Genomic DNA, 18,856 nt, shown 5'->3' with positions numbered 1-18,856 from the left:
CTGCATGGTAATGAGCAGGCGGGGCTGCCTGTTTGCTTCTGTATCCCCCTCCTCCCAACTGAGCACGTTGAACCCAGCAACCCGAAACGTTAAATTCCCCTTCGCTACCTGCAAAGACAGACTTTTCTCAAACTTTGTCGACCGCCGTTCACTTTCTTGACAATTATCCACTTTTTGGACCGCCCATCGAAATTTTTCCTCTTTGGGATCACTGATTCATGCGCTCCCGCAGGGTTTACAAGGTAAATAACTATTCATGCAATATTACATTTTGTTGCTACACAACCACATGCAGAAAAATGATTATGTAATGAGAAGTAATGAGAAGCTTCCGCGTATCTGCACCCTAGGGTTCTTGGTTTTGAGGTTACTCACGCGCGCAAGAGCTCTCGTCTGGGAAAACATTTCCGTGCGTAAAGTTGAATGGGTGCGTAGACACTTTAGTGTAAGCCCCCGTGCTGTTAACCGCATGTTGCTTTAGTTCAGACCCCATTTTAACTCCTCCTTAGTTAGTGCTACTGTAACCCTTCTGAAACATGTAGACGAAATATCACTGAGTTGTATGATTTCATTTTCTTGCGACTTGTTGTAGCCTACCTGATAAACAGATTTTTTAGAAAGGATTTTGGTTTAACAGTTTAGTCTACTCAAAAGCATAGTCCGTAACAATTCTCCTGTAATATGAGAGACGTGATTCCTTGGATGCTTGCTTTGAGCTGTCGCTGTTGGTGTGAGGAAGTTTGTGGCTGTTGTCTGGACTGGAGTGAAAGCAGCAAGTGTCCTCACATTGTAGACACAGGCATGCAAAACATGAAGCAAATCAAAAGTATTTATTTACAGTAGCTGTAAGCTAAAGCAACATTATGGAAAGAATCCTGAGGAAAATCATCCAGATGTCAAGAGTGAAGGATTCCCCTGCTGCAGGGTTGCATTGTTTACAACCTCACAATTCAGCATTTTAGAGGTCATTGCTTAAAAGATACAATTATCATAAAAGGACTTGTTTCAGCTTTTAGTGTCGTAAAAAAAATTACCATTTGGCTGTACGGTGATGGTATGGCAAAGGGTTGTGTTACATTAAGTGCCACTTCTAGAGAAGAGAGAGGCGTTATTTCCTCCTCTGGAAAAAAATCAAAGTGTCATCCATTTCAGTTAAACACACATTTAGCAGGAACAGTATCATAGGGGTTATTAAATCTCAGTTTATCTAGTCTGATGGATAGTTTCACAGCGGCAGGTTTTAAGTCAACCAGGTTCAGTCAACTTAGATTTGAAAGCAGCAATTCAACCCACTGACTACATTTTGACATTTCAAATCTGACTATATTTTAAGAATGATTCAGAGACAAAACTTGACCTTTCCAGATCTCAGGGGTAACATCGGACCAGTACCAGTCGGGGGTCTAACTTTAGCTGCTCTGAAAGTGGGTCACTAGTGAGTCGAGCTGCTGACTGCAGTGATGTATGTAGCCTATACAAATGCACTGAAGGCTGTGCATGGAAGCTTTCCAGGTTCACTGAGATTCTAGGGGAGGCTTTACCATGCTAAGGCTTCAAATTTCTTCGTCACTGCAGCTCCTGTCAGAGTTATGCGTCCCATAAGGCTGCCTATATTCCTAGTAATACCAGCATAGATTTCAATTTTCTCTGAACAGTGTAGCTTTTGTTAACCAATGGAAACCAGTCACGTGGTATTTTTTATGTTAATTTGCCCCAAAAAAGTGTTTCAAATGTTTTGCAAGGGATTGCATATGCATGAATAAATAGTCTGCATTGTGTACACAGTATTAATCAAGGGGTTATTAAGATGTTAGGTAATTATAATAATACCCAAATTGTGCATACCTGCAGAAGTGATACGTTTTTCCGAAGAGAAACAGATTCTGAGAAATATCAGTGCCAGTGGTCATAAATGTCACCTGAGTGAGGGTTTTATTTACTAAAGTTGATCGTTGATACTCTTTTTTTAGAAAGTTTATCACCTGGTGATTTCTTTTTCTGCATTGAATTTCTCATTACTGCGTTTATTTATCCGAGGAATCGGTGCCACTGCTGCTCACAAAGTCACTTTCTGACACTGCTCAAATCTCGACCATTGCCCAGTTCATGGTGACTAGTGAGGTCAGCTTTAAAACTGTCATCGTCAAGGTTGCCGTCAAACAGCAACACATCATCACTCTGTTTACTCACACCAAGTGATAAGACCTGGGTGGCATCATGTGTCCACAATGAAGCATGGAATAGGAACAGATGGGAATTGTCAACAAGTAGCGCTGAACACTCCAATGCTGCTGACCAGTCGTCGTCCTCAGTAAACACAGTCAGCTGGATACCCACCGTGACTGTATTTGCTTATAGCTGCATTGAATGACTCCAAAACTGTAGAGCTATCTACAAACCGTAGATCAGCATGCCTTGTGTTTATTTTATTCTGTTGACATTATGCAGTGCAGCTCAATAAAAAAAAAAACATCCACAGCACCAGAGCTGTTTCCATTACCTTTTCTATCAGGTATTCATGTGTCGTGATATGAGGGTGGAAAAAGACATTTTTGCTGAAGGGAACTCATTTAGCACTTCATCAAGTTACTGCCATATCAGTACAGTTATTACTGAAGGGCTTTAAATGTCAAATAGTGTAATATTTATGGTCTAATTTCATTGGTTCTAAGGATCACACCCCTTTTCCTGATCACCCACTCCCTCCCACTGAAGAGCACTGCCTGTGCTTTCTTCACATCTCATCTGCACTGTTCTCGGCCAAATCATTTTTAAACCCACGGTGGTGCGCGCTGAGTTAAGAAGGGATTATAATTAATAAAGCAAGATTTCTAAAACGTTCATCCCTCCTTTATAACTGTAGCCTTTATTTTTTATTTTTTATATGTAAATACATGCTGCTGTTTTTATCCTGCACTACAACGGGCCAAATGCAACGAAATTCTGTTCTTATCTGCACTGTAAAGTACAAGTTTGAATGACAATAAAGAAAGTCTAAGTCTAAGTCTAAACGAACAAAACCATTTCAGTCCAAAAACTGCATTCATGAGTTAAAATAATGTTACAGCCCACATTTTTTGCTGCTTTTGCAGATGAACTGAGTCACTGTGACTTTTTAAATGGATGCAGCTGCTTATCTGTGATTATGTAAGACTTTAATGTCATCCAGGGTTAATGCTATATAAATAAATTAATTGAACTTCAGTCACAGTCAGCCAATGGTCTATATTTTGACCGTGCTTGTGTGTTGCATGAGAGTGTGCTGCTTGGAATAGCCGAGCCATGTGATTCCTCCAGATTCTATTTCGGAGCGGCAGCCGTCAAACACACTGCTCTTTTCACAGCAAGCCTGAAGAATAGTTAAAGAAATCCATCTTTTAATCTCTGTATCTGTCTTAGTTTTTGTAAAACACAACTCTTACATCGACAGGTGTCTGCAGGTGGATTCAGGTAAGAACTAAATTTTCTGACTTTGAAATGAGGCAACAGGTTGGTACCACTTTGACTTTGAGCTGTAGCATTGACTTTGTATTCAGCAACACTAACAGTGCATTTCACCATGCGTCCATTTGCAAACACGTGGTTCTTTCAAATTGTCAGGTTTCCTTCTGTTCTGACTCACCTTTTGTTTGAAGACCTGTGTTAAGAGAAAATGTGTCTTCCTAATTGTTGCATAACCAGTGTGCCCAGGTCAGACCAGGGTCATGTGGTTCATGTAGCCACTTTCTGCTGTTTTGGCGTGTGCGTGTGTGTGCGTGTGTGTGCGTGTGTGTGTGTGTGCGTGTGTGTGTGTGTGTGTGTGTGTGCGTGTGTGTGTGCGTGCGTGTGTGTGTGTGTGTGTGTGTGTGTGTGCGTGTGTGTGCGTGTGTGTGTGTGTGTGTGTGTGTGTGTGTCTCTGTGTCTCTGTGTCTCTGTGTGTCTGTGTCTGTTCATTCCTGTAAGTGCTTTATGATTGCTATAGATAGATATATGAATATTATTTTCACTCTGCATGTGTTTATTAATGTTGTACAATAATGTGGCACCATAGCAGACGATTATAATAATCAGCTTTTGATTTATCCAGCTATTAACTATACTAATAAATGAATACTAAAAGCATTGGTTTAGCTGTCTTACTTTAGCCAGTAATACGTTAGACAATTTCTCCAACTGCTTTTTTCATTACAGCTTGTTTTGAACAGAAGACTGAATGAAAGACATATTTTGAAATACTTGTAAGTATATATATATATATAGAATATATAGAATAATTATTCATATATTTTTGGACTTCATTAGCACAGTTACATTAACTGATCAGGTCACACGTCCAATACAAAAATTGTGGCGGTTGCTTTCCACATCATGTTTTAATTGGCGATGATAATCTCATAGGGATACTATATGGTGTAATCCTGGCCATGTTAGTGTGAAGGAACGTCTCTCAGCCCAGACATTGAACTGTTATCTGTTGGAATGCGCCCCTATTACTTGCCCAGGGAATTCACGTGCGCCATTGTTATAGCTGTTTACATCACACCGTCAGCTGATGCCGAGTCTGCGAGTAATGCCATTCACTCAACAGTTTCACAGCTTCAAACCAGTGTTTGGAGCTGCCCTAAGAGACTGGACAGACTCATCAAGAAGGTCTGCTCTGTGACAGGCTGCAAGCTGGACTCTTTTGTAGTGGTGACAAAGAGGAGGACTCTTAACAAACTGTTATCCATTATGGATAATTCTGATCACCCTCTGCACACCCTACTGGACAAACAGCGGAGCAGCTTCTCCAACAGACTGATACAACTCCGCTGTCACAAGGACAGATACAAGAAATCTTTCTTACCGAAGGCCATAACTCTGTACAACAGCTCACCTCATGCGAGCAGAGAACTGTCATCATGATAATATCTGTCTCTCCATACTGTAATCTGTTCTGCACATGTTAAATTTACAAATTATCCCTGCACTCAAGTTCACTTCATTTGTCTGTCTACTCGCCGTTATAGTGTATAGTTTCTGCTGATAATATGTCTACACTCATGCACTTTAACTTGTGTATCACTGATTGCACAGCTCTGGACAGCTCCTTATACTGTCCATATACAACTCTGTTCCTGGTTGTTTATATTCCCATTCTTAGTTTTGATATTTTTAGTGCTTATTTACCTTGTATTTAATATTATGTTGTGTTTAGATTTGCTAATATTGTGTCTTTTGCTCATATTGTGTGTTTGGACAACCTGCTGCTGTAACGCCACAATTTCCCAGTTTGGGATCAATAAAGTAATTCTATTCTATTCTATATTCAATATTCTCATATCATTTAAGAAAAATTTGAGACATTGGATCAAACATATCTTTACTTAATTTTCTTAAAAAACACACAATTATTAGTGTTACTGATGAGTTTTCTGTCAATCTAATGGTCAAAAATTGGACTGATTGTTGCCTCTGTAATTAAAAGGCTCATTAACACACTGTAGGCTGATGATGGTCAGCAGTCCAACAATGGCATACAAATGGAGAGCATGCACGTGTGTAATTCTTTCATATCTAAAGAACATCCAGTGAGCGTCACTGCGGACATGCAGCACCATTCATGATTAGCGACGCTATGCAAACAATAGTGACCTCTGCAACACTAGATGGCAGCTAACACGCAGGAGAGACTTGATTGAATGTGTTCTGAAGGTGTTGTTATTCCTTTTCCATTATGTAGACAGTAAAGTGCATGATGGAATTGTTTCTTGCGGAAGCTCCTTCAGCTCAGGGTTTAGGTTACTTCTTAATTTTTGAGTTATTTCTAATGTGTTTCCTGGCTGTGGCCTACCCAACTGTAAGAAAACTGTAGTTGTTGTTGTGACTTATCTTTGGACAACTGCCCCATTGTCGCTCTCTTTAGCCAGGGGAGTGCTGCGAGTGTGATCTTTGTTTGTTTACCACTCACTGCTTTCTCTGGACATTGGCATTGACACTTGCGTGGTTGGATACTTGTATACAAGCCTGCATGTTTTCTTGAAGGAAAGAGTGTCTGCATGCAAGGTCATCGGCCTAGCTTACCATCATGTGGAAGTTTCCATTTGGTGTGACAAGACTGTGACACTGCCTACATGACCCCTCTGGGTGTCTGTTCTCATGGTAGTCACTCAGTTCTCAGTTTCTCTGCTATGAAAAATATGACTGGACCTCTGCCTTACAAGCAGTCTGATATTGTTTGAAGCCCATCCCCTCTTTTTTCCCCCCCAATTCCATTTCTCCACCTAGTCTTTTGCCTTCCAAATTATATCAAGTATTCCCTTTCTTAGTATATGAGCTCAGCAGTGGGGAATGTTCTCGAGATATTGGACAGACTACTGACCCAAAGACTCTTCTCAGCAATAACGAAACGCTCTGTCTGACCTCCAGAGGTTATAGAGACAGTTAAAACTATGTTCCTTCTCATCTTTGTTTGTGGACATGCAACACCCAATCTTTTTATTTGTTTCCTGTTTACTCTGCACACAGAAAAAAGTGGTGTATTTTCTTGTTAGTACTGTATGACCCTCAGCGGGGGGGGGGGGGGGGGGGAGTGGAGTGTTAACACTAGTTGTTTTTGTTTCCTCTTCTGTGTGTGGGAGTATCCAGTGATGATTCTCCACGGTCTGCTTCAAGAAAGTGTTTCTGTGTCATGAGTTTTGATTCTCTTTGTTGGTACTGAACAGTCTGTTCGAGGGCCCTGCCTCCTCTCCTTTGAGTTGTGTTATGTAACTCATGTCTGTGACATGAATAAGATGGATCATCCCTATAGGCTCTTGGTTTCTTGGCTGGCAGTCACACATTGTGGATTTCGGTTGAGTTATGCAACACCCAAGGAAACTGTTCTACTTACTAAAAGTTTGTCAAGGACAAGTGAACCCCATTCAGCAAATGAATGTTGCACTCAACCACTCTGTGTATTTGTGTTCAACCGAGTCTTTAGACTACTTGGTTTGGATGATTCTTTCAGACATCCTAATTAAATGGACAGTGATGTTCGTTGGACTTTTGAGGATGATACTGATACAGATTTAAGAGATGAAGAATTCACCTATTATGGATAAGGCTGCCAATACAGTAAGAGTTAGAGAATGACAAAAAAGATGTATGGCTATGGGCTGCTTCGGTACCAACATTACATGAAAAGGTATTTAGAAGATTGAACTTCATTAAATTAAAGTAAAACATTGTAATACAACCAGTTTTTGTGTTGACCAATTTTTAGCTTTGCTGCACTGCCCAATGTGTGCAGCAAACCGTTCTTAGAGTTTTTATAACAAGAGTACAAAGGGATTAAACACTTCTAATTAATCCTGAACCATGATTTTTGCATAATATGGTCTGTGAATAAAGATTTCATATCGCTGAATTATAGTAGCTATATAAGCTTTTACCGATATCACATTGCAGATGATATTGGCCAATCCATTTATCTGTCAGTTGCTACAGGACAGAGCTGACTTGACTCATGTTATTGCCAATACTAAGAACAAAAAGTTCTGCGCTGATTTGAAGTCACTGGAGTCAAATGTAAGCGTAAGAAACTTAATATCACTGTCCCTCATTCTGTCTCTCCTTTGCCTCCCATTAGGGTGTCAGTGACCTTTCCCCCTCTCCCCTGTGACCTTAGAACCCCAGACGTTCTTCTCCCCCTCCCCTTCCTGAGGTCAGACCGAGATCCATGGCACTGCAGAGTCTTCTGGGATTTGGGAAGCAGTTGCTGAGGGTGAAGGTGGTGGACTGTAACTCAGAGGACTCCCGTCTGTCTCGATGCCTTAACACTTTTGACCTGGTGGCCCTGGGCGTGGGCAGCACGCTTGGTGCCGGCGTCTATGTGCTGGCTGGTGCTGTTGCACGTGAGAACTCTGGTGAGTTGAAATGACTGTATATGGTTAGAATGTATCTCATGGCCTTTATTATAAAGCTTCTAATCATATGCTGCTGTTGTCCCCCATAGGTCCTGCCATTGTTCTGTCTTTCCTGATAGCAGCCCTCGCCTCAGTGATGGCTGGTCTATGCTATGCAGAGTTTGGAGCTCGTGTTCCCAAGACAGGCTCAGCTTACCTTTACTCCTATGTGACTGTAGGTGAACTCTGGGCCTTTATCACTGGATGGAACCTCATCCTCTCCTATATCATTGGTAAATTGTGCATAAAAACAGAGCTAAAAGCTTGGTGAAAAACCTGGAAATAGACCCCTTTACATGTACTTAGACTGGTTTTCTTTATCTTAGGTACCTCCAGTGTGGCCCGGGCATGGAGCGCCACCTTCGATGAGCTGTTAGGGAGGCGCATAGAGGCGTTCAGCAGAGAGTACATGTACATGAATGCACCGGGCGTCTTAGCAGAATACCCTGATATGTTCGCTGTTTTTATCATAATCACCCTCACTGGTAGGGAAACTTCCTTCTTTCTGTCTCTCTATTGACTTTTATGTCTTATATTATTCTTTCTTTTCTGACAAACTCCTTTTATTTTCCCTTTTTTCTTTCTTTCTATGTCTTCTTTATTTTCTAAGGTCTGTTGGCATTTGGTGTCAAAGAGTCAGCCATGGTGAATAAGGTCTTCACTTGTGTCAACGTCCTAGTGCTGTTGTTCATGGTAGTCTCTGGCCTGGTCAAAGGTACTTTAAAGAACTGGCAGCTTGACCCTGAAGAGATCCTATATGCCAATCATACCAGTAACACCAGCTTCAAGTAAGGACATGACTTTTTCACAAATGGAATATGTTTGGTGATTTCATTGTATGTATGTTTTTCAGATACTCCGTTACATATTTTTGGAACTACTTCTGACCTTTAGACAGACTGACTCTTCAAAGTGAAAAATCCATTCAATATTATTGGGTGTTTTTTTGTCTTCAGTCTGACAGGCATCCTGCCTACCAAGGAGAGTTTAGGAGTGGGCGGCTTCATGCCCTTTGGTTTCTCCGGCGTCCTGTCGGGAGCTGCTACCTGCTTTTACGCCTTTGTCGGATTTGACTGCATCGCCACCACAGGTCAGTTCTAATGAAACCAGGAAACACTTACTCTCTGTGCCCTGTTCTATGCTTGCATGTCTCATTCCCACTGCCTCATGGGTATGTTTAAGTTTTGGGGGGAGGGGGGGTTGTAACAGAATCAGCAGCTGGGACCATTTCAATCCTGAGCTTGTCTAAACTTCCACCAGTGTTACATAAGAGGGGCAGGGCAGTTTAATGCACTTGGCCTAATTTTTCTCTTGGCTGAATGCCAAGCACTGTAAGGCAGGTTAGGGGTGCAAATCGTGATATGATAAGGTTGTTCCCCAAAGTTTCTCTTCACTGTGTAGATTTGCACCTGTGAATGGTTGTCTAGATGCATGTAGTGCTGTGTAATCGATTCAAGCTGTCTTGGCTGAAATAAAAGGAAAGTTTCTTTTGCAAGCCTTCTTCAGGGCCCCCTGGTTTTTCCCACCCCTCTTTTTCCTGAATTCTAATTGGCTAGTGGGACGTTAACCCTGAATGATTGCTTGAGTTAAGCTTGTAGGGGCTTGTCTGTCACACACACACTCGGCCTGCTCCACAGCCATTATATCATCTGTCCCTGTGTGTTTGAGTGTGTGTGTTCTGGCTAACCTAGAGTTAAATTTGTATGAGGCCATAACCCCCCCCCCCACACACACACACACACACACACACACACACACACACACACACACACACACACACACACACACACACATATGCAGACATAGGCACACATACACCATCATAACTGATACCGCTGCCATGCATATGACCCCATTCCCTCTAATATTGTGGGCCAATCAGTCTCTGTTGCCTGTCACGATAAGTGGTGTAAAAAAGACCCAGACAGCGTCAAACGCGCTCCATCATTGCGATGTGATTTCACAGCAGAACAGGACGTGAGTGTTTGACTGAGGAGCTGTGTTGCGTAATCACCTGTAGCTGAATGGTTTTGGTTTTTTCTTTTTTTTTTTAGGTCTTGTGGGTGCACAGGAAAAATAAACTCCTTGTTCAATTTGTTGCAAAACACACCACAAAAACGTTTGCAGAGTTTTGCGTCTGTTTGCCCAGTTTTTCTCTACGCTTACTAGAGTGACTGGTCTGTACAATTCAGGATCTGCTCAAACCTTTGAAACATTTTTTTTTTTTTAAATCAAGCTATAAAGAGTGTTGTTGTCTGATACAACAATACATAAGTATAGCTGTACTTTTAACCCCCTGTCCACTGTCTCTGTTTACTCCTCACATCCTAGGTGAAGAGGTGAAGAACCCCCAGAGAGCCATCCCTATTGGCATCGTGTCATCACTGCTCATCTGCTTTGTAGCCTACTTTGGTGTTTCTGCTGCCCTCACCCTCATGATGCCTTACTACCTGCTGGACAGCAACAGCCCTCTGCCTGTAGCCTTCAACTATGTGGGTTGGGGAGGAGCCAAATATGCTGTTGCTGTAGGCTCTCTGTGTGCTCTGTCCACTAGGTAAGCAGTAACATACAGCTGCATTGTTTTTGCCATTAGATACAAGTGCACGCTCATTTACTTCAGTCCCTTTTTTTTTTGTGATAAAGATTGGGACACATACACCTAGAGACGTTTCTGTGTGTATGTGTGTGTGAATGTTTGAATGTATATTTAACTTCAGACGGCATTTGAGCCCGCATCTAAAAATAACAGCACTACTAAGAACATATGGGACCGTCAGTGTAAGTATGAGATTATGTAAGACGACCTCATGTCACCGAGGGCAACAGCAAGCTGCATTTCTGATAATAAACACACGTTTCACATGGTTACCAAAGGTGGTATTATTATAAGTTCTTCATTGTGCTCGTTCTTTTTTTGGACTATGACTTCAATATGGCTGAATATTCTTAAAAGGTCAGGTTACTGGGTGTGAACATATGTGGAAGCATCCTTCCCACCTCTTTTGTTCATATGCCTTGCCCAATTTAAAGCATATTGTGTTTTGTAAATGTTGCTTTATGTTTACTGTGTGATGTTCCTTGTGTTTGCGAGCTGGTGTCTCTCTTAACTAATGTTTCACGGCATTCTTGTGGGTGTAAGTGTGGATACTATATATCCTGGTCTTCCCCCCCTGGTAGCCTGCTGGGTGCTATGTTCCCTATACCCCGTGTGATCTGGGCTATGGCTGAGGATGGGCTGCTTTTCAAGTTTATGGCCGGGATCAGCCCCCACAGCAAAACCCCAATAACTGCAACCCTCACCGCTGGCATAGGGGCAGGTGAGACACTAACACGCATGTTTCAAAAACAGCATCCAATGTTCACTGTGGCCGCTTTTCATGCTGCTGGGCTGAGCTGTGCCATGTTGCCTACTAATGCTCTGGCCTGCATATATGAAATTATTTAATTTTTGTTTGAAATTGAACATGCCAGAAAACAGCCCTCCAGCATGTAAAGCGCACCTCTAACTGTTTCTTATCCTTCTTACATGGTCAGGTTTTTTTGTTCAGAAAGTCCAGGTTCCACTTTATAAGTCCTCTAACCTTTGCCAGTGGATATAGTTTGTGTTTACTGAACGAAAGAGGGGTTTCTACCTGCATCTTGATGTGTTTATAAGGTCTAAAATACCAAACTAAACTGCATGCTGAACAAGATGTTTTCACTTCAGAAAGGAGAGTAACAGCATGTGGTGCACTGAATATTTGCTTTTTAAGGGAAGGAAAGTTTGCATGCCAGCCTAAGAGTATATTTCATTAGGTATCGTTCCCCTGCGAGTGTAGGGCAGTCAATTTTGTCCCCTATTGTAAACCTCCAACCCAAATCCACACCTTCTGTCTTACCAACCGTATTAGTGTCCTTTTGCTAATCCTTCCTCTTTCTTCCCTACTGACCTCTTTCAATCCTTACGTTCCCTGTGTCCCCTACCCTACACCCAACAACTTTCATCCCAATCTGATGTTTTCCTACCCACTCCTTCCCAAGTCTGTTGGGTTCCATGTTCCCCCTCCCCCGAATCATCTTTGCCATGGCTCGGGATGGCCTGCTCTTCTCCTTCCTGTCCCGTGTCAGCGAGAGGAAATCCCCCATAACGTCCACTGTGACCGCCGGGGTTATGTCTGGTAAGATGAATAGGGAGTGTTAAAATTATGGAGGTATAGAGAATTTATAGGTCTGGGTTTGATGTTTGATTTGGGGGGGTTAAGAGGGGGGGTAAGGGGGGGGGGGTTAAGAGGATAGGTCATAAAGTGAGGCTATAGAACAGTGCAGTCCTTAGTCCATAGAAAATCAACTGTAATCAAAAAGTATGTTAAGTTGAAGAGTAGAAACCTGCATGGGGAATGACGTTGAGCACTCCAATGCTTTGTTTGTTTAAATAGTTATCAGTTAGCATGTTAGCAGGCTTAATAAGCTAAAGAATATGGAGGTGCTGTAGCAGACCTGGTTACCAATCCTTTTTAGTGGCGTTTATGTTTTTATAAAACACCTACCTCTGATTAACTTTTGTTTTATCTCTTCACAAAAAAAGTCTACCGCCTTGCTGGAATCTGCTGCTGAAAAAAATGCTTTGAAAAAAAATACTATTAAGCAGATGAAGTGTTACCACCATGATAGATTAAACACTAAGCATGTTAGCAGGCTAGCATATGTGAAAACTAAGATTTCTTAAAAGATAACAAAAGATTTGTTAACATATTTTAAATTAGATGATATAAGATTTTTTTTTTTTTTTTTTTTTTTTTTTTTTTAGGAATACCCGGAATATGAAATGATAACAACTTATAATTGCAAATACATTATTGACCCACTTCTGCATCTACAAATAGGCTTTTAACCCGCAGACGTATGGAATGTCAGAGAAAACAAAAAAAAGTCAGAGGTTGTTATGATGACACTAAAGCTGTGTGTTCAACTCTCCCTCCTTTCTTTGTCTTGCTTTCTAAAGCTATCATGGCATTTCTGTTCGACCTGAAGGACCTGGTGGACCTTATGTCAATAGGAACGCTGTTGGCTTACACACTGGTGGCTGCATGTGTCCTCGTACTCAGGTCAGCAATTTCACAAAGTGTTCAAAGTTCATGTTTTGTATGTATGTGAGCCTGTAATCACACTGGCAAGAAGTCAGGGAAAAAGTAATTTTGAAATATTGAAGTTGGTCAAGCACGAGGCTGGAACATAATTTGATCAGCCTTTCTGCTTCAACATCTAGGAACATTTTAGGAAATAGGGAAACTTACTTATATAGAAAGCATAACTCAAAAATGAACAGTGCACTAGTTTTGCAATTTGCTTCTTATCACTGCATTACCACTGGCAAGTATTTGAAATGATGTACATACAGTGTCGGGATGCCTTTAAAAAAAAAAAGCATGGTGTGTTTTTTGTTTTCCTTTCAGGTACCAGCCCGAGCAGCCTAGTCAGCTGTATGAGATGGCCAGTACCCTGGAAGAGGGGGACATGAGTGATGGCATCAGTGTCCCAAGTATGGGCATCCTGCCAGGTGTGGAGGAGAGGTTCAGCTTCAAGACCCTCCTGTTCCCAGACAACAATGAACCATCAGCACTTTCAGGCTTCTCTGTCAACATCTGCGCCTCCTTGCTGGGTAGGTGATAAAATACAAGAAGTGTAAATGAAATGGTGACTTTGTGTTTTTACTTCTGTAAGGATGCCACAAAGATTCTTGTTTTGCTTTTAATCCAAAGTAAAATTTATACTTTCTTAACTAAATTTATAGTGTTCATGTCACTTCTGCATAATAATAATAGAAAATATGAATGAACTTCTGCAGGAACATTGATCCTGGCGTTCAGTGTGCTCGCAGTGCAGGGTGGCACCGCTTCTTGGAACATCGTAATCCTCAGTGTCATCTTCATGGTGTGTGGCTTTCTCACCTTCATCGTCTGGAGGCAACCAGAGAGCAAGACGAAGCTTTCTTTCAAGGTTTGATTTGAGAAACTCTCTCTATGTTAAGTATTTTGGACCAAAAACGGTTAGATTATTTTTAAACTGTGCTTCTTATTTGTGTGTCTGTCCTTTTCTTTAGGTTCCACTGCTACCTTTCCTTCCAGTCGTCAGCATGTTTGTCAATGTTTACCTGATGATGCAGCTTGACAGAGGCACTTGGATACGGTTTTCTATCTGGATGGTGATAGGTAGGTCAACAGAGGAGTTTAAATGGACTTTCTAGATGCAGACATGTCCCTTAAAGTGAAAATGTTTCAGGCTAAGGCGTCACCCGTATACTCCTCAACAAATACAATCAGGTTAATAATGTATTTTTGGTTGCTTTTTTATCTTCATATGTATTATTTCAGAATTTTGGGTTAAACCAGCAGAAAATAGAAACTGTTTTTGGCAGTATATCAAGCATTGGGTTTTGAAAGTTGGTAGCCAAATGTATACATGGACGCTGTAAAGCGTATTATTATGATTATGGAAAACGTTTCTTCTATATTTTTACTAGACCCCGACCGATAAATCGGCCAGCCAATAATATCAGATGATATTAGCTTATCAAGTGACTATCGTATCGGCTTATGTTATCGCAGATATGCACAGATACTGTATAACTAGATTAATTCTCCACTCAAATAGCATTTCATTTAAGAAACGTCGAATTATACTAGCAGTTCTCTTTCTGGCTGTAAGCAATATCACTCTCCAGATAGTGAAGCGGTGATGAATGTACATACTTTCCAGTTGAGTGACCATCTTGTCTAGGTTATACTGTATATCTTTTCCACAAGTGTTTGCATTTGAGGGATCAACGCAATAATTGTGTTCAAACAGATCAAACAAAGATCAAAGAAAGAAATCGACCGCTGTATCGGTATTGGATTTTTCTTTCTCCTCAATATCGGTATCGGCCCCAAAAATTCCATATCGGTTGGGCCCTAATATTTTCTTGCAATCAAAAGGTGACTTTCAAATATAAGTCGGACTTCAATGAATAGCTTCGAGCACTCAGGATGATAGCTATTATTTTGGAGCTTTGACAAAAGAAACAAACTGAAGCCAGTAAACAAGCTTTTGTAATCTGACAAAAAACCAGTCTATACTTTTGAAAAGGTGATAACGTTGTATCTTGTTCTCCTCTTCCAGGTTTTGTTATATACTTCTGCTACGGCATCCATCACAGTACTGAGGGCTCCTTATCCCGCTCATCTCCAGAAACAGAGATGGAAGGCGACGGTGAATCAGAGGCCAGGTCCACAGAAAAGGAGGCCTTCCTGCACTATGGGATCGAAGCCAGGGAAGAGGACGATGGAGATTTGTAGGAAGCCTTAGAACATGCTGCTTACATTTCAACCTGCCCTGACGCCAGTCTGTGTAAGACTATTTTTGACAGCACAACTCCCAGTCCCTCACTGGCAGTACTCCTCTTTGAAGGAAGTTTTAATGTGTAACCTTGACCTAAAATTCAGAAACCTGTGACCCCCCCCCCCCCCCCCCCCCTTGACTGCTGGTTAGAACAACAGGATTTCTGAAGCTATAATTGAAATGCTCCTTCATGTTACATCAGTATTTTGAAATAGTTTTGTTAAACCTTTTGCTGCCCTTGAGCTTCAGAGGCATGTTGTCGCTGGCTAACTGATGTGGGAGGGCTCAGGCTAAACACATGAATCATGTCAGTGTTTCTGGGAGGTTCTGGGAGACAATAATATTTGTTTCTCCTCAGGATGGGTCACAAAATCTTCTCTGGAGAGTGTCTGGGTTACATTGCTGGCAGTGGGACAATGTGCACATGTGGTAACAGCTTTTGTCTGGGTGCCTTTCTTCCGATTACAACATGTATATATTAACATAAATCCGAAAAAATCAGATTTAAAGGTTAGTGAGAAATACAGATTGTGCTAAACCTTTTTCCAATTCTTGTGCAACCTAATGATTGAAATGATCTCCAACAGGCTGATAAGTGCAGGCTTTAACAATACATTGCTACACATTCGCCGTGATAATAATATAATTTCTCTTGTTCACAAACCGGAAAGGCTAGATGGCCGATGGCTGTGAACGTTGGCCGGCCGACAGGAAGCCATAGCTTACAGTTAGCATGAGTCAAACCCTTAAGTCCAAAGGATTGCTTTAATACCATCTGAGGTCCAAGGCTTTTCTTGCAAAAGGGAAAGCTTGGCCTCCCTGGGTGTTAAGAGTATTAGCAGGGAGCAGTTTGGAAAATAATCAGCCATGGATTTGGCTGCATATTGTGATGCAGAAACAGCTGTAAAAATACAGTTTAACAACGTCTCCTGTTGGAATCTGAGTTACTAAGATTTAAATAGAGATTTGAGGAAGACTTTGATTTGAGTCAAATTTGATCAAGAGTTGTGGCGCTGGATAGCTTAGGGGTTATGTCGCATACTTCCTGTCCTTGGGTCCCTATTTCCTACTCTATCCACCGCCATCCCCCTATACAGTATGTGTGAAACAGTCCCAAACAATGTTAAAAAGAGTTACCTGATTTGACATTTAGATGAACATTTTCTAAATTACAGTCTGCAATATGAACTATCTGCTGCTCTTAGTAAATACATAAAATGTGAATTGTGAAACATGCTAAACATTAGTTCAGGACATTGACAGCTGATGAATGTCTGACAGTGTCACTAAAGATGGTAGTTGATTTTTTGTTTTCACAGTGCTGGCTGCTGTGTGTCTGTTGAATCTGTGCGTGTCACAGTTCCTCAAAAAAACAGATCAGATGTTCAATCTGGATAAATGTTCTTGTTCTAAATCTGAACGATTCCCTTTGTGATGTTTGTTAATGTCTTCTTATCATCCAGACCCTTACATATCGTAACTTCTGTGTCTTTCAGACGTTGAATCTGAATAAAGTTAAGATTTTTAATTAGGTAAACACACAAATCATTTCATCTGGCAGATTTAAACATTTATGTAAATGATTAAACAGAAACATTGATGCATTAACTTTCACCTACATTACCCACATTGCAACTTGATTGTTGATAATCAGTTGGAGAGTTTGTTGTGACAGCTTGTTGCAGCTAATTAAACCTCAGGCCACTGGCCTCCAGTAAGGGTCTTACTCACTCATCATTCATTAACCTATTTCTAACACCACAAATCCAGATTTGTGTCTCTTTTCAATCATGTAGTCTTCATCCTAATCAATTGACATCACTTGAGGCAATTTACTAGAGTATGTACAGCTTGCTCTACAGCCACAAAAGGTACAACACAATTAGTATCCCTTCATACATAATTTTAGACCTTGTCATTGATGCTAAGCTGATGAATAAAATCTGTCCAGAGGTCAAAATGTGTAATCAAGATTGTATATATAAAGTATTGTTCATATTTCTCAGTAAATTATTTGTAAATTGTAGAAAAGGCGTTTACTAAGTCACCCTGCGTGTCTGACATGCTCTGTACATTGTGTTTACATATTTTGTAAATCCTCACCGCCTTCATTTATCATCAATGCCGTTTTAAGAGCTATAGACACAGGATGCATCACTGCAGTAGAAACATGATTCCTGGAGTAGTAATGAGCTGCTGTAATGCTGCTTATGGCCGTTACAGTGTGGTTACGAATCCATGACTTCACCTATTTCTTGCACGACTGACATGTCCCGATGACGTTCACACAAGAAAGTCTTCACCTTGTTGAATTTTGAACACAAGGCAGAAGCTCTCTTTGTTATTTTTAATTATCCATGATGGTGAATATTTCCCCCAATGAAATGATCATGAACAGCCTTGTAGAATCATTACAAAGGGATTCCTGTGTATGTCAAAATCTGTTTTGGTAAAAATCAATGCTTATATCTCAATGATGTCATCATGTCATGTCACATCTCACCTAAATGAATATATGTAATGACATACTAGATCATAGATAAAAGCTTAAATGGTGTCCCAATATTTTGAAATCCATCCCCATGCAGTGTTCATGACTGTCTTATCTGTTTCTCAGTCTGTTTTTTCTCATTTGCCCTTTGTTGCTTCAATGGTATAAGGTGTAAATATTGGAAAAGCACAAAACTTAATTTTTAATTCATATTTCTCACTAAAAATCAAGAGTTTCTCACTTTATAATCACTTAATCTACCCTCACTGAACATTTCCTCATAGAAGACGATCATTATTTCCCTCAGGCTGCATTTACGCACAGTACTGCACTTAGAAAAAGCTTGACTTCAGTGTCATTAAAGCATTGTCGTTAACTTGGAGTGCATTTTTGTTGGGCATCAAAGTCTGTTCTTGAAAGTAAAAAGCCTCACGGTTCAGCTGCGTTTCGTAGGATCTTTCATCCACTGTGCACAGCCTTTTTTTTTTTTTTTTTTTTTAGCAGTTTTCATACAGATATCTTTCCATGAAGCCATAAGTTGGAACTGAATAGTTCAGGCAAAGCTACGAAGATGGCTTTATGTTAAGATTTGATTTTTTGTTTGTTTTCTGGAGTCCATTCTGTTTAAGTTTTTATTTTATTTTTTTGTAGATGTTCAGTTAAATGTTAAATGGCCATCAAATATGACTTCCTTGTTCAAATGCTGATGTGTGACAGTTTCTGCCCTTTTTATTTTATGTTTGTGTCGGGGTGTTAATTTCACATTGAAAACCAATTTGTTAAATGTGAAAGGTCTTTACTTTGGCGCCATCTGCTGGGGTGGGGGGTTGGTGGGTATTATCACAATTAGGGAAACTGACGGGCTCATAGCAAATCATTGATAATAATTTTTTCCATTTCTTCTCACAGAAAAAATAACATTGAAAGTTTAAATATTAAACGAAATGTATGGTGTTCTGTGTGTTATTCATGTGGTAGTCATCCCTGCTTGTCCTTTGTGTGCCTTTATTCATGTCTGTATATGTTTCAATGCTTCACTTTTGTAAATAAAAATAAGATTTACAAAATCCACACTCTCCTGTCTGCTATATATCTATTGATTTAT

The 18,856-nt window shown here is 40.6% G+C and overlaps 1 protein-coding gene across 10 annotated transcripts; it reads left to right on the top strand.

Annotated features, from left to right (window-relative positions):
- The first annotated feature begins 58 nt into the window (after positions 1-58).
- On the top strand, positions 59-18,822 carry slc7a1a (solute carrier family 7 member 1a). Of its 10 annotated transcripts, none has more exons than XM_065962922.1 (15): positions 71-242; positions 3,431-3,450; positions 4,171-4,217; positions 7,628-7,865; positions 7,955-8,137; positions 8,231-8,389; positions 8,515-8,692; positions 8,861-8,994; positions 10,236-10,458; positions 11,925-12,061; positions 12,886-12,988; positions 13,337-13,542; positions 13,729-13,880; positions 13,984-14,092; positions 15,042-18,822. In XM_065962922.1, exons 4-15 carry the CDS (start codon positions 7,679-7,681, stop codon positions 15,215-15,217), a joined length of 1,947 nt encoding a protein of 648 aa, XP_065818994.1. In that variant the 5' UTR covers positions 71-242; positions 3,431-3,450; positions 4,171-4,217; positions 7,628-7,678; the 3' UTR covers positions 15,218-18,822. The 10 variants fall into 10 exon arrangements, with proteins under 10 accessions (XP_020495502.2, XP_065818994.1, XP_065818991.1 ...); XM_065962919.1 differs by having other exon boundaries at positions 7,589-7,865; XM_065962920.1 differs by having other exon boundaries at positions 351-3,450.
- Positions 18,823-18,856: the final 34 nt, after the last annotated feature.

This window comes from Labrus bergylta, chromosome 14 (assembly GCF_963930695.1).
Source record: "Labrus bergylta chromosome 14, fLabBer1.1, whole genome shotgun sequence".
In the NCBI taxonomy this organism is placed as follows: domain Eukaryota; kingdom Metazoa; phylum Chordata; class Actinopteri; order Labriformes; family Labridae; genus Labrus; species Labrus bergylta.
Note: the sequence above shows the minus strand (reverse complement) of the source record. Positions and strands in the feature narration are given on the sequence as shown.

Coding starts and splice junctions, on each gene's coding strand:
- slc7a1a (XM_020639846.3), top strand. CDS start 219: ATGCGCTCCCGCAGGGTTTACAAG. Junction 12,989..13,336: donor GCATGTGTCCTCGTACTCAG/GTCAGCAATTTC, acceptor TTTTCCTTTCAG/GTACCAGCCCGAGCAGCCTA. Junction 14,093..15,041: donor TTCTATCTGGATGGTGATAG/GTAGGTCAACAG, acceptor CTCCTCTTCCAG/GTTTTGTTATATACTTCTGC.